The 13,808-nt window shown below is 35.7% G+C and overlaps 1 protein-coding gene across 2 annotated transcripts in view; it reads left to right on the top strand.

Moving 5' to 3' along the window:
• Positions 1–13,280, top strand: part of PHOT1 (phototropin 1) — a 35,614-nt gene extending 22,334 nt beyond the window's left edge. Inside the window, exons 18-24 of one of the 2 annotated variants that reach the window (XM_077376838.1) lie at positions 2,876–2,982; positions 4,933–5,055; positions 7,785–7,836; positions 9,589–9,701; positions 11,015–11,155; positions 12,024–12,131; positions 13,079–13,280. In XM_077376838.1, coding sequence (XP_077232953.1) covers positions 2,876–2,982; positions 4,933–5,055; positions 7,785–7,836; positions 9,589–9,701; positions 11,015–11,155; positions 12,024–12,128 — 641 coding nt within the window. In that variant the 3' untranslated portion in view covers positions 12,129–12,131; positions 13,079–13,280. The remainder of the gene's footprint in view (positions 1–2,875; positions 2,983–4,932; positions 5,056–7,784; positions 7,837–9,588; positions 9,702–11,014; positions 11,156–12,023; positions 12,132–13,078) is intronic. The other variant, XM_077376839.1, reaches the window with a different exon arrangement.
• Positions 13,281–13,808: the final 528 nt, after the last annotated feature.

Here is a 13,808-nt window from a genome sequence, read left to right on the forward strand (position 1 = left end):
CATGTATGGAATTCTTCTACCATTGCATGAGCTATTTCTTATGCTTCATTCCGTCATTTATCAAAAATTTGACAAATAAATCCATTTCTTTTTGAGTATCTAGTTTTCAAAAACTTTATTCTTGCACTTGTGCCAGTTCCATTTCCATATGCACTTGTGTAACTTATTGCAAGTGGTCAATGCACAGAGCTTATTAATATTATCACATAAAGATGTCATAGACAGGAAGTTTACTGCTACTGGGACTAGTGGTTCTTGATGTAAATTTGGAAAGGTAACGAATAATCCCCACTACTTGGATTCAACAATAACGGCGTTGTCATTTTTTTTGTTGAATGGTAATGTTAAACAAGAGTCATTAAACTGAAAACTGTTTGTTATTTAAGAAATAGTGCCACGTTTTCTACCAAATTACAGAACACTTACAAGGGAGACGCAAGCATCTTAGAATAACTTTAACAAACAAAAGGAGCTTCTAAGAATGGATGTCATTTGTTCCTTGCTTGACTCAAGGAACCTGAACGTCTTTTCTGTTTGTTTCCTCAATGTGTAAGCAATCAAATCTTGGCTCTTAAGTTGCAGTGAACATCTATAAGCTTTATTTTCTTATGAAATGTGGGATTTCTTGGAAGCATGAATTGGTCACTTACTATTATTACTTTGAAAAAGTAACAGTAGGCTTAAGCTGTGTTTAAAAACGCGGATGAGGCGCGGAACGCGGCCATATAAAAGTCCTTGTCGACTCGGCGCGGACATGGCCAAGAACCCAGTTGACGCAGCTGAGTACGCGGTTGACACGGTCATAACTCGGGAGAGTCAAAGGAGTTTTTATTGACTTTGTAGCGCAAAACCCGGAACACGGATGTGGTGCAACTCGGCCAAGGTAAAAGGGAGTCGACTCGGGGGACTCGACGCAGGCGCCGGGAGTTTTAAAACTATGGGCATAAGATCTCTAGCTGTGGATACCGCTATATTCTGCTCCTAGATTTGAGATAGAGACGTGATATTGTACTTCTAGATTTGAAAATTGAAAATGTAATATTAGGCAACAATCACTGCCCACATGGTTTTTCATACTATGAGAGCTTCAATCTATTCCTGCTTAGGATTGTAATGACCAAACAATCCTACTCTATGCGAAATGACAAAATTTCCTCATACTATACCATAAATTACATCACCGTGCCCCTGCTCAAGTTGTGGAATAAATGTAAATGATGCAAAACCCAAAATAGTTTGCCGCCTATTCTTTCCGAAGGCTAAATTTAGTAAAAAGATGAGCCAACTGATCAATTTCTTTTTTGTTTCTCTTAGATCTTTGGCTGCTCTACTCTGGCCTGTCCATTGATCTACATGGTTCTCAGGCATGTCAATTCATAGGTTGCATGAGTCATAATCCTTTATTTGGTGTCTGCGCTAAACACTTTCACTCCATTATTCTTTATACTTCTTCAAATGACCATGTTTTGTCCTACTTGGATATAGTTAGTTATTTTGGGTAATTGAGGTTGTATCAAACACCTCAAATCTGAGGTGTACTGACACTAAGGGATACCACTTTGCAATATGCCTGAGACATCTCCATAAACCTAAAAAGGAAACTCTTGGAAATTCCTAAAAGACACATAAGAATTTCTATTGTATTTTTCATTATTGTTAGAGTACGTGTGAATAGTATTTGCACTTATTTTTCACTTATGAATGGCACTCTTATAATGTTTGTCAGATTCTATTGAATAAATGACAAGGAGAAATCATGAGGGTTGATGTTCTCTCACTTTCCAACTTCACAATTTTCTCTCTTCTCTCCACCCCTTCGTGTTCTTCTGTCCTCTTCTCTTCTCTTCTCCAATTCTCGTCTTCTTTTTACTGCCATGAGATTGTATAAGAGCACTGATTGGTAGTGCTGGTCGAGCTATAGGATCTAGGGTTTACCATTGGTAGTGCACAGAGACTGGGATAGCTGTGGAAACTTGTCCGATGATCAAGCGTGGAGTTTCTAGTTTCCCTTGTACTCTAGAAGTGTATTTGTATCCATGTGTGTTAAAAATAGGATAGTAAAGGTTCTCTTTACTATTTGTGTGGGTGAGATCATCTCTGGACATAGTCGCAAATCTCTAATCTTGATTCAAGTATGTTTTATTTCCTCCGGACGTAATCACAATTTATAAACTGCGTGATCTGGGGTATTGTGTTATGATTGTGATATATCAAGTGATAGCAAACCTTGCATACCCAATCTTATGGAGATGCCATAACTGCTACTTACCTTTATGGAACTAAACGGGTCCAACTATCTTCTCTGGGCTAAATTTACAAAGGTGGCCTCATGTGCCATTGGAAAGTTAATGTACTTGACTAAAGAGGGTGTAAGATGAATCATACGATATATTTGAAGGCTGGCTTGTGGGGGGGTGGGGGGGTGGTGTTGGGGGGGAGGGAGTATCATATTATGACTCGGTTTTGGAATAGCATTGAACCACAAGAAATCTCGATTGTAATATCTTTCTTTTTCTTAATAAACTGGTAGGGGTCCTGCCTAACCCCAGCTCACCTCCCAAAAAAAGTTACTAAACCCCAGGAGGATCTGGTTGCATAATTAGAGGGAAACTATAGAACTTAAATCAGACAACTGATCTCAGCAGGGTTGCCTCTTTTTTTGAGAACTGGAGCTTTTTCCTTCTCTTAATTTATACCAACCTTACAAATGATCTCAAATTTTGCTGGTGCATTTCCTTTGATGTTTTTATGAAGGTAGTACTTATAAGAATTTGAAGCCTGAAATTTCTTATTCTTGGAATGGTTCTTTTCTTGATAATTAGCACATTTGCTTTAGATCTTTCACTGGTGCAATTCTTTTGGTTACTTTTTGCAGGTATTATATATAGGGATTTAAAACCTGAAAATGTCTTACTCCAAAGAAATGGGCATGTATCATTGACAGATTTTGATCTATCGTGCTTGACATCTTGCAAGCCACAGGTTTTCAACTATCTAATGCTCTTATATGTTTAGTCGGGCATATTTTATTATGATGATCTTGATAGATATTTCCTTTCTTTCTCTTGATTTATGTTTTAACTAGTGCTATAGTTCTTGAAATATAATATTTCATTAGAGGGAGACTTGATGAGAAAAATCATGTTTCTTTTATCATGCTTTTCGAATGGCAGTAATTTCCGGTTACACTTGTCATAGTCGTGTCTCACATAGCATATCATTCCTACAAATTAAGAATCAAAGGATGATTCTCTATGAAGTACTGTTGTTCTTTGTTGCGTTGAGGACAACAAAAGCTTAATGGTAATTGCATTGGAAAAAAATATTTTATGGAGAGAATTAAGAATTTTGAAACCAAATGTAGTTCATTTAGGATGTCATGTGTCAAAATTTCATGACATTAGGTGAAATTTCAAAATTCTGCCACTGGTAAGATTATTGCAATACACTGGAAATCCTTTGTTCCATGCATGCTGGAAACATCTCCCAAGTATCTGCCAAGAGTCATGGAAGTGAAGTTAACTAATGCTAGAACTGCACTATGCATATTGTGGGAATCAAACAATTGATATCTTGTTGGGGATTTAAGTTGGATGCGAGCAAATCCAAGTGTATGGATGAAGTGGCTATTTGATTGCTGAGTGCCTTACTGACAGATGGAAATAGTAGAATGGGATACCTTGTTGGAAATAGTAGAATGGGATATAATTGGATCTCGATATGGTTAGTTTAGGGTGATGATATTTCCCCCCCCCCCCGCCCCCTGCATTACGTGCACGCTCCCTTTATAACGTGATTTGACGTGACAAGTGGGCAACTTTAACGCTTTTTGACGTCAAATCACGTTATAAGGGGGGTGTACACGTAATGCAGGGGGAGTGAAAAATATCATCTCCCTTAGTTTATAAACCAAAATTTTAGGTATGCTTAACTATCTATTTGTAATCACAGCCGTTGAAAAACGAATTTGATTTTAAAACCTAGTATTTTGCTTGTTTGAACTGATTTTATTTCAATCGCCAAACCTAACAATTACCACTCACCCACTAACTTAGACCAAATACTAGAAATTAGCCAGTTATTCATGTCTGACAACAGAAGAGTCATCCAGTTATCATTTTTGTGAAAATCGAAGTGCAATATATATCTCAATACATCCCATTTTCTGCCAAAGAATGGAGCATATTGAGGCCAATTGTAACTTTATTTGAGACTAGTAAGCAGTAACAGTATTAAAAGAGGCAGAACCAAGTTACCTATATGTTAGCTAAAGCCGCAGAGGCTCATTCTTTGGTTTCTAAGCCTCAATAATTAAGAATACTTCTAAGATACCATTCATAAAAAAGAAAAAAAAGAATACTTCTAAGATATTATGGATTTATTGATTTTCATCATCATTTCATTGCCAATTCATTTGACCACTCATTTCTAGTGCATCGTGGAAGATTGATTTCCAATTATGAAACCACTACATAGATTCAAAATTATGTATTCAGGATCTTCATTCCAATATTTCTGCAAATAGGGGCGCAAAAAGAGAAAGAAAGAGGGGTGATGGACCAAAACATGATTGTTTATTACATGCCCTTCCAATGACATTCTCAAAAGTTGGAGTTCTGTTAGTTACCTTTCTGGAGGTGTTAGTATCTTAGCTTTTCTTTTCCCTTAAACAAATTCTCCTTTTCTACTATTCTTAGAAATGAATCCATAGTTAAATTTAATGCTGGCTTCTATCTAGGATTTGGGATTAGTGCGTCATATACATGTCATTCCTTACAAATATTCTTGAGAGCATGTCTATGCATTTAACTGAAGGGGTAACATGTATTGAAATTTCTTTTCTTACATGTCTTTCATGGCATTTTGATCCCATTATGTTTCAGTCTACTAGTAGCCTTGTGGAAGCTTACGAGCTTCTTGTTTCATTTGTAGCTTTTAATTCCTGATACCCAAGAGAAGAGAAAGCAAAAGAAAGGACATTTGCATCCTGTTTTTGTGGCTGAACCAAAGAGAGCATCTAATTCTTTTGTTGGAACTGAAGAGTATATTGCACCAGTACGTGTTTTGTCTTGAATTTTTATTTTACACTTTCTCAAACAAGTTTTTTATTTTAGTTATGCTCATATCTCTAGTCTGTCTTACTTTAGTTTTTCATATGAGAACAAACACGTTTACTTCAGGACAAGTTGAACAAACATGGTCTGTTCAATGGAATGCCATGGAAACAAGCTCTAATAGAGCACCTTCTAGGAAGTTGATAAAAGTAGAATGGAAGAATTGCCTGGTTGTTCTTTAAAGATGTGGATCAAGGAGATATGTTAGTCGTATAATATAATTATTATATCGATGCTTCAAACAGATTAATCCAATAACAGGACAGATTGTCAAAAGATTATTTTTCATATTTTTTAATTGCCAACAGATGGGAAGGTGGCAAAACATGCACCATTGCAGAAGGAAAAAATTAGGTCAGACATTTGTTCTGATGGCTTGATACAGTAAAAAAATCCAACTAGCAAAAAGAAAAGTATAACATGAGCCATCAATAGAATAAACTTAATAGCAAGAATATAACTTACATGACTCGCATTTTAACATAGTGCTATTGGGTTACTTTTAAGTTTTAACCAATGTAGGACTGATCTTAACACTTAAATACAGTTCACAAAGTTAGGCTTAGTTAAGTTTGGGATTCAGGAATATATATTTACACTTGCTTCAATTAGCAACAAATTATACCTTGCATCTATCCGTGAGTACCGTTCCAAGATACACAACTGTGTATACTGTCTATAAAAATTCCCCACACGTTCAAACATAATAGGGTCAAGGGCCTTATAATGTTAGTCCCATCGAACATCCCATGCCTCAATTCCAAGCAGTGTTTAAAAACGCAGATGTGACGCGGAACGCGGCCAAGAAAAAATCATTGTCGACTCGGAGAGGACACAGCCAAAAATGCGGTTGACGCGGTCATAAGTAGGGAGAGTCAAAGAAGTTTTTATTGACTCTGTAGGGAAAAATGTGGAATGCGGATGTGGTGCAACGCGGAAAGCGGCCAAGAAAAATCTTTGTCGACTCGGGCAAGTTCCTTGTCGTGTCAACGAGTTTTTAAACTCGTGTCAACGAGTTTTTAAACACTGATTCCAAGTTCCATTTATAGATATAAATTCCATTAGAATTCTAAGTGTATATAACCATAAATCAATGTTTCCATGGATTTGTAATCATTGTTTAAAATATCTTTATCGAACTGCAAGTCAACCAGAGGCCAACATGATACATGATGCGCATCAGTTTTGACATGCCTGTGGAATTCTCTCTTCTGCTCACATGGCCCCAAAATACCATGATATTTTTTCCTATAGATTCCTAACTAGGTCAAAGGACATCATATATAATGCATAAAAAGAAGGATGATGATATATTCGCACCCCCTGTAGGATGATTTGCACCCCTTATAACGTGATTTGACGTAAAAAAGCGTTAAAAGTCTGCCGCAATTAACGTTACAAGGGGTGTGAATCATCCTAAAGGGGGTGCGAATTTATAATCTCCCAAAAAGAAACATATGAAAAATTGAGAAATCCATAAAAATGTAATAAGAAGTCTAAAAATAAACAAAAACTAAGCGCAATAGCCCCATAGATAGATGGATCAAACTAAATATCTAGTTTAACAAAATTCAAACACCAATATATATATATATATAATGAAAAGGCAAAAAGACGCAGAAAAAAGAAATCAAAAGAAAAAGAAAATGACCAAATAGATGCAAAGATACATGGATCTAGCCTCAAACCATATTAATGCTTCAAAGAATGAAGAACAAAGTACAGTAAAATTAGGAAAATAGAAAAGGATGATAAAACTGATAAAATAGTAAAATATCCATATACAGCCACCAATTCCTCTAAATTTTACATAAAATATGCATATCCAGTGAGTCACATGTTTCTAATGATTTACAACTAATCCCTAACAAAAAAGGGGGTAACAATAAATTGTGTACCTCAATTAGAGAAAATCCCCAAATATGCCGATTCTCATTTGATTTGTTAATTCACATTTATATCCATGTCTTTCATGATCTAGTTGAGTAAGTATAGCAAAAAAATGAGTGTACAACCCTTCCCCAAAGAGAAAACCTTGAAACACATGAGAAAAAGTAACTCCAGGGGTTCAGATTGCATGAAAAAGCAATCCAGAAAGTGATGTGGTCACAACCCTACCCATATTGTTACCATATCGACCAATACAAGCCGATATGCCGACATAACCCTGTATGGGCCAGCCCTGATAAGAATTCGATTTTCTATAAATATCAATTCAAAAGGTCCAAATTGTATCAGACCCCTAATTTTTTAATACAAATTGGCTGAGACGCGTCTTATTGGTTGATATTTAAAAACATGCTTATGACATTCAACCAAACCTGGCACCAATTTTACCTGACAGGAAATAAGTTATGGTCAGAAAACTGAGTTTCCAGTACTATAAATAATTTAGAAGGGCATAGAGAAACAGATAAAATGACTTTCGGGAGGCCAAACATTGGCTCGTGAAATTTCTGGAAGTTCTTATCTAGCATGGCTCCAGTTTATTTTTGCACTCTTTTTTATATTAATTTGGAGATATGCTTCCAACCATTTCTTTTATTCTTTTTTTTTCTACCCTTCATGTTGGCTTTGGTTTTCTATGATGTCAAAATATCTATCGATACTAATTTCATAAGATCACAATTATTTATGTTTTCTTATCAAGATCTCAAATATTTTTCACAGGAAATTATCACTGGAGCTGGCCATACTAGTGCAGTTGATTGGTGGGCTCTTGGTAATTCTATATTTGTTAATAGATAATAATGTGCCAAATTCAGTTGCCTTCTTTTAACTTCACAGGAAAAATGATCAGTATATCTGTTTTTTTCACATTCATTTCCTGCCTCAAAATAGGGATTTTTTTTTCTGAGAACAATTAATATGTTTTATAAATCTTGAAAACTAGCATTTTCTACAAATTTTGCTTGTCAGAACATGTGCTCCATTGCAATTATTGTTAAAACTGGAGTTAACAAACCTTAAAATCATAGCATTAGCTGTGTTGAGGAAATAAATTCCACAAACAAGATATATTACTTGATCCGGGGAATGATCACCGCCATCTTAGATGGATTTGAATCAAAAGGTAATGATTTGAATAGCTGCTGTATAATTTATGGTTCACTCTGTTCTTATTTTAATTATTCTTTGTCGATGCCTAAGTGCATTTGGTAAATCATTAATTTATTGTTGTAATGCTCATCTTCTTCACACAAATAAAAGGTGACAAGCATTTGGAAATTCAAGAATTTAGAGCCCACCGGTGTTTCAAAACTCGGATTTGGTAGGAACTCGGCCGAGGTAAAAGGGAGTCGGCTCAGGCGAGTTGCAGTCGATTTTTCATTAACATGGGTGAGTTAATGAACTTTGATTGACTCGGTAGGGTGATACTCTGACATGAACAAGAAGTTGGCCAAAGTAAAAAGGAGTCGAGTTGAACGAATCAATGTTGACTCGGTGGGCTTTTAAACAGTGTGTATCACTGAGGCCAAACAAGCTTGTATGTGCTTCTATTTCCATGTTGCTTAGGCTTGCCAACACCTTGGCAATTTCCGGGATACACTAGGTTCTTGTCTGTTAAAATCATGCTATGTAGTTGAAATTTCACTGAGATTTATCTCATATTTAGATAGGTTTACTGGAAACCATCTACCGTAGTAACAAATAAGTTACATGTCGAAGACATGATAAACTTACCTGACATGTGATGGAGGTTCTCTGTGGTCTGTTGGTTTTCTGGTTGCAGTTTATCTCAGAATCCATGCAGTAAACTGCTTAATATAAAGTTTAACTAGATATTTTTTTCCTATCTTGAACAATGTGGGCCCCCACTATACTTTTGGCCGATCAAGTAGAAACATTTTCCCTCTCTCTCTCTCTCTCTCTCTCTCTCTCTCTCTCTCTCTCTCTCTCTCTCTCTCTCTCTCTCTCTCTCTCTATGTATATATATATATATATATATATATATATATATATATATATATATAGGGATTTGCTAGGGTCCATCGCAAAAGGCATTTCGCGGAACGGCTGTTGCATGAGAGAAATCAGTCAGAAGAATGTTAAGAATCTATATTCCTATATGAAGATGGTTTATCAACTGGTAAAAGAAGAATGAATTACACCTTGGGTTTTGCTAACGAGTGCCCTGAGGGCACTTGTTAAGGTGCATAGGAAATGATATTTACACTTCTTTTGATAATAAATTCACAGAAAATGAGTATTTTTATCAAACACTGTAAAATTATTGGAAAATATCATTCCCAATGCACCTTAATGGGTGCCCTAAGGGCACTCGTTAGCAAAACCCTTACACCTCTGTATCTTGTTTTCGTGAGAAAATCAGTTAAAGAAATTCCTATATCTGCTATAGTTTTGCACACTCGCATTAATAGAAACATCCCCAAAAGAAGTTCTTTGCAGTTATTTACTTATTTCTTTGACTTTGTATTATCTCAGTTGATTAACTATCTGACCACAATGTTAGGAATTCTTCTATATGAAATGCTTTACGGATATACACCATTCCGAGGAAAGACAAGGCAGAAGACATTTGCCAATATTCTTCATAAAGATCTTAAATTTCCAGGAAGTATTCAGGTGAGGCCTTTTATTTACTTCTATGATCTTCCTTCTGTTGAAAAATTCCTTTACATTCTTGTGGTATTTCAAATCAAGTATTAGGTGCATGATTAAAGAATCCATTGTATCTTAGTGCGGTACTCAACTATTCCTCTCGGGTCGGGATGTCAATGGACCTTGATTGAATATTGTCAAAAAAAATGTTTTGATTGAATTTCGTCAAAAAAAAAAAGAATGTGCTTGAAAATGGCATGGCCCGTTTTCCCTGTAGGGCCATGTTGAGATCCCTACTCTCAACTGGCAAAACACACAATCAAGTGATGGGCCTCATGTGGATAGCCAACTACACAACCCAGTAGGACTTGGGAACCAAACCAGCTACCCTAACACACTAGTCAATCTATATGTCCCAGCAAATATACTGGCCTAATATCTAGTGTCTTCTATTATAATTATTGGGAATTAGAACATGAGGTATGGGCCATAACCATAAGATTGAAGTCAAGAAAGTAATTATGCATTACCTTATTAATGAAGAGGATGTCAAATCGGAAAGTATCTGGCTCCATGGGTTATATCTCTCGGAGGTTAATCAAGTAACATGAACATGGAAATATTCCTTTTAAGGCAACTTTTTCTCAAAATCCTGCTATCGCATTTGAGGTATGAACATGGTAATTTAGTTTGAAGATATTCATGGGTAAATTGGAGATATTTTAGATGTTCAAAATTGAGACAACTCTATTCAGCCTTTCTTGTACTTCAGGATGTAGATTAATGAAACTAAACCACCAAACATGTCTAATCCTTCAATCCAGTTATCCTTTTCCTTGAAAGATAATATCTCTTAGGTTCAGGAAGATTGTTTATTGTGAGTAGGCTGTTTTAAATGTTACAAATTGCAACCATGGATAGGATAGATTGATAAATAATGAACAAGACAGAGACAATGCGATATGATCATCTTATGAAGAGTTTGTCTCTTCCAGTCATCAGCAGATTAAGAATGAAAACTCAAACCCTTTGGAGGACAAAATTTATAGCTTTCGTTTTAAATTCCCATCTTGTGTTCCAACTCAGGAAGAGGTAATTGGTCTCTACAAAACTATTACTTGACAAACTGTTACCACCAAATGATACTACCCATTTACCAAGTTTTGAACTCACTATGCAAAGTCTTCGCGGTGCTCCCTTGATCTGCTGATTTGTTGATCCTTGGTTGTTTTTACGAAAAATTTCAAATTATATTTGATTCTAAACAGTCGCCAATGATTTGAAGTCTTGTATTATTAATTACATAAATATAACTATTAGGAATCATCTGTTTGCAGGTAGGCCTCCATGCAAGGCAGTTAATGTTTCGCTTGTTGCATCGGGATCCAAAACACAGATTGGCTTCATATGAAGGATCCAATGAAATTAAGCAACATCCATATTTTCGTGGTGTTAATTGGGCTCTCGTTCGGTGCATGGTTAGAGTTTCACCTCTATCAATCTTATGAGTTGAAGAAATATAATTAATTTTCCCCACATTGAACTTAATGGTTGATTATTATGTGATGAAGTATAAACAGCTTTACCTTGATAGTTCCACTGCATAGTAGCTTTGTCGGTTCCTTCCTGCTTTTACTATTTAAGTTGTAGCTGAGTTTGTTTAAATGCCATAGTATATTAGTATCATTCTGACATGCAGATTTCATTTATTGTTCATGCTGTTCACCATAGTTCTTTTACACATAAGCTTAGCCTCTTAGTTACTTCATATATCATTATCCTCAAGGGTATATCATTATCCTTAATGGAAATGATATGGTCCCCCCCTTTTGTCCTTTCATTTCCCTGTCTTTAAATATAAAAATGTGGACAAAAAAATTAACAAGTACAAATACCAAGTTACCTTATTAATTAATAAAATATCCTATCTAAGGTTGATTTCTTGATTTTCTTCTAAATTTCAAACTTAGAAGTTAAGGAATTGCTATATGGTCATCATTAGGTTTTTCATTTTTATTTATTTTTCTTATGTTAACTATTTTTTTCATTTTTTTCTGCAAATATTTGTTTTTTATTTTAAGATGAATTTATTAATGGCGTCACTGACGGGTTTGCGCCGAACCCCAGGAACTTCTTTTCCAGTTCAATCATTCTTGAGACTTTCAAATATAAAACCCCTGGTCAATTCAAATCTATGGACTAAATGGACAAATGAAGCAATTAAGTGTTTATATCTTGTACTTATCTATATTAAAGGTTAATGTATGCTGCATTATTTTGTGCTTGTCAGTGGTTTTTCCACACGCCTCTTGTAAGTTGGTACTGAAATTATTCATTGTTTTCCAGACCCCTCCTGAGCTTGAAGCACCCATTCAATGGACTAGTGAAACTGAAAAGGAAATAAAAGTTGTGGATGCTGAGCTTGTGGATATCCAAACAAATGTCTTCTGAAAGGTCCTCTCTCATACACTCAACTAATTTCCATAACACTTTTGACTTCTGAGAGCTTTCCACCCTTTACTTTCTTCTTGCTTTCTCTAATGATTATTAATCTTACCATAGTCACAAATATTTGTCTCGAGAATTTCATAGTAATGGTGTATCTCGGGATATTTTGTTTTATTAATGTCTGGTTTATATTGGGAAAAATTCGAAAAATAAAATACATAAAAATAAGAAAAAAATTTGGACAACAAATAATATGATGAATTTGTCACGATATTTTCGAGATATTTTTTGCTATAAAAATAAAATATGAAGAGATGTTTTGATGTTTTTTCAAAATCTCGAGATGATTTTGGGTTTTTTAATAAAAAAAAATGCAAAATATCGCAACAGTTTTAAAAAATATCGCAGACCCCTAGTAATTATTAGGATTTGCTAGGCAATTTCGCCAAAAGCCATTATGCTGTTCGCATTTTCAGTAGAGAACAGACCACAGACTCCCGAGTAGCAGATTTTGTCTTATTCATTTAATTCATCCGAGGTGGCTTTTCTCTCCTGAAAAAGTGGCGTCGAATTGCTTTCTGCAAAATTGCCTCTCAAATCCCTAATTATTAATACTCCTCATACTAGAGCCATGCCCAAATTCAACTGGCCACAGCTTGCTACAGCAGCTCTGCAACTAAGTCTAATGATTCTGCTTTCTATATTCCTTTGTTGGGACTTGCTAGGCAATTTCGCAGAAAGCCATTTTGCGGCTCACTTTTGCAGGAGAGAACAGCTGCGTCAGATGAATTAAATGGATATGACAAAATCTACTTAAGAGTGAGCCCTTGTGGCTGTTATCTCCTGCAAAAGTGAACCGTGAAATGGCTTTTCGCAAAATTGCCTAGCAAATCCTCCTTTTGTTATCTAGAGATTTTTTTAACTGATTCTTGATTCTTTGTTATATTCTACAGCAGATTTGAACATCTAATTCGAGTGCTTGATTTCATGTTGGAGCTCTTTAAGCAGAAGTGAAGACTGTTGAAGGGGAAAGCTTAGATGTTTTCTTTGTTATATTTTTTCTGTCTTGTTCATTGTTTGGTGTGCTCTAAACTCTGTGCAAATAACTTGAACTTTTTGTAATAAAATCATTTAATTATCTTATTTTCTTCTTCATGTCTTCAGACAGAAAAGCATGCATTTTTTCTGAGGGAGAGATATGAGAGGGAAGGAATGAGGAGATGGTGAGAAGTGACTGAAAAATAGGGGAATAAAAACTCTATTTACAGTTTTGAGTTTTCTTTTCCCTCTTTTCATCAACTTCTCTTTCCTCACTCCTTCCCTCTCAGTTCTCTTCCTTTCCCACCCTCTTTTCCCCTCTCCCTCCCACCATTGGTAAACTAACATTCAAAGGAAAAAAATTTCAAGACTTCCAGACATGGCCTTAGTGTTGACCTTGATCTTCTTGATGACTGGCCTTTGATTTTGCTTGGAGGAGGGCCCTTGCTTCTCTTAACTTGGAGTTTGGTAGATGGAGTGGTTGGGAGTAGGTACTTGGGAGGCTAATTGGTGTTGGGACTGGGTAATTGGAGAGTTACCTGAGACTCATTGGTGTTGGGGGTGCAACTTGGGTCGACTAATTGGGATTAGAGGTGCAACGATTTCAACTCGGGTTAGGTTGGCATTTCCTCAAGTTGGATTAGG

This window comes from Tasmannia lanceolata, unplaced genomic scaffold (assembly GCF_043159265.1).
Source record: "Tasmannia lanceolata isolate RefF3 unplaced genomic scaffold, GAP_Taslan_0.1 ptg000002l, whole genome shotgun sequence".
NCBI lineage: Eukaryota > Viridiplantae > Streptophyta > Magnoliopsida > Canellales > Winteraceae > Tasmannia > Tasmannia lanceolata.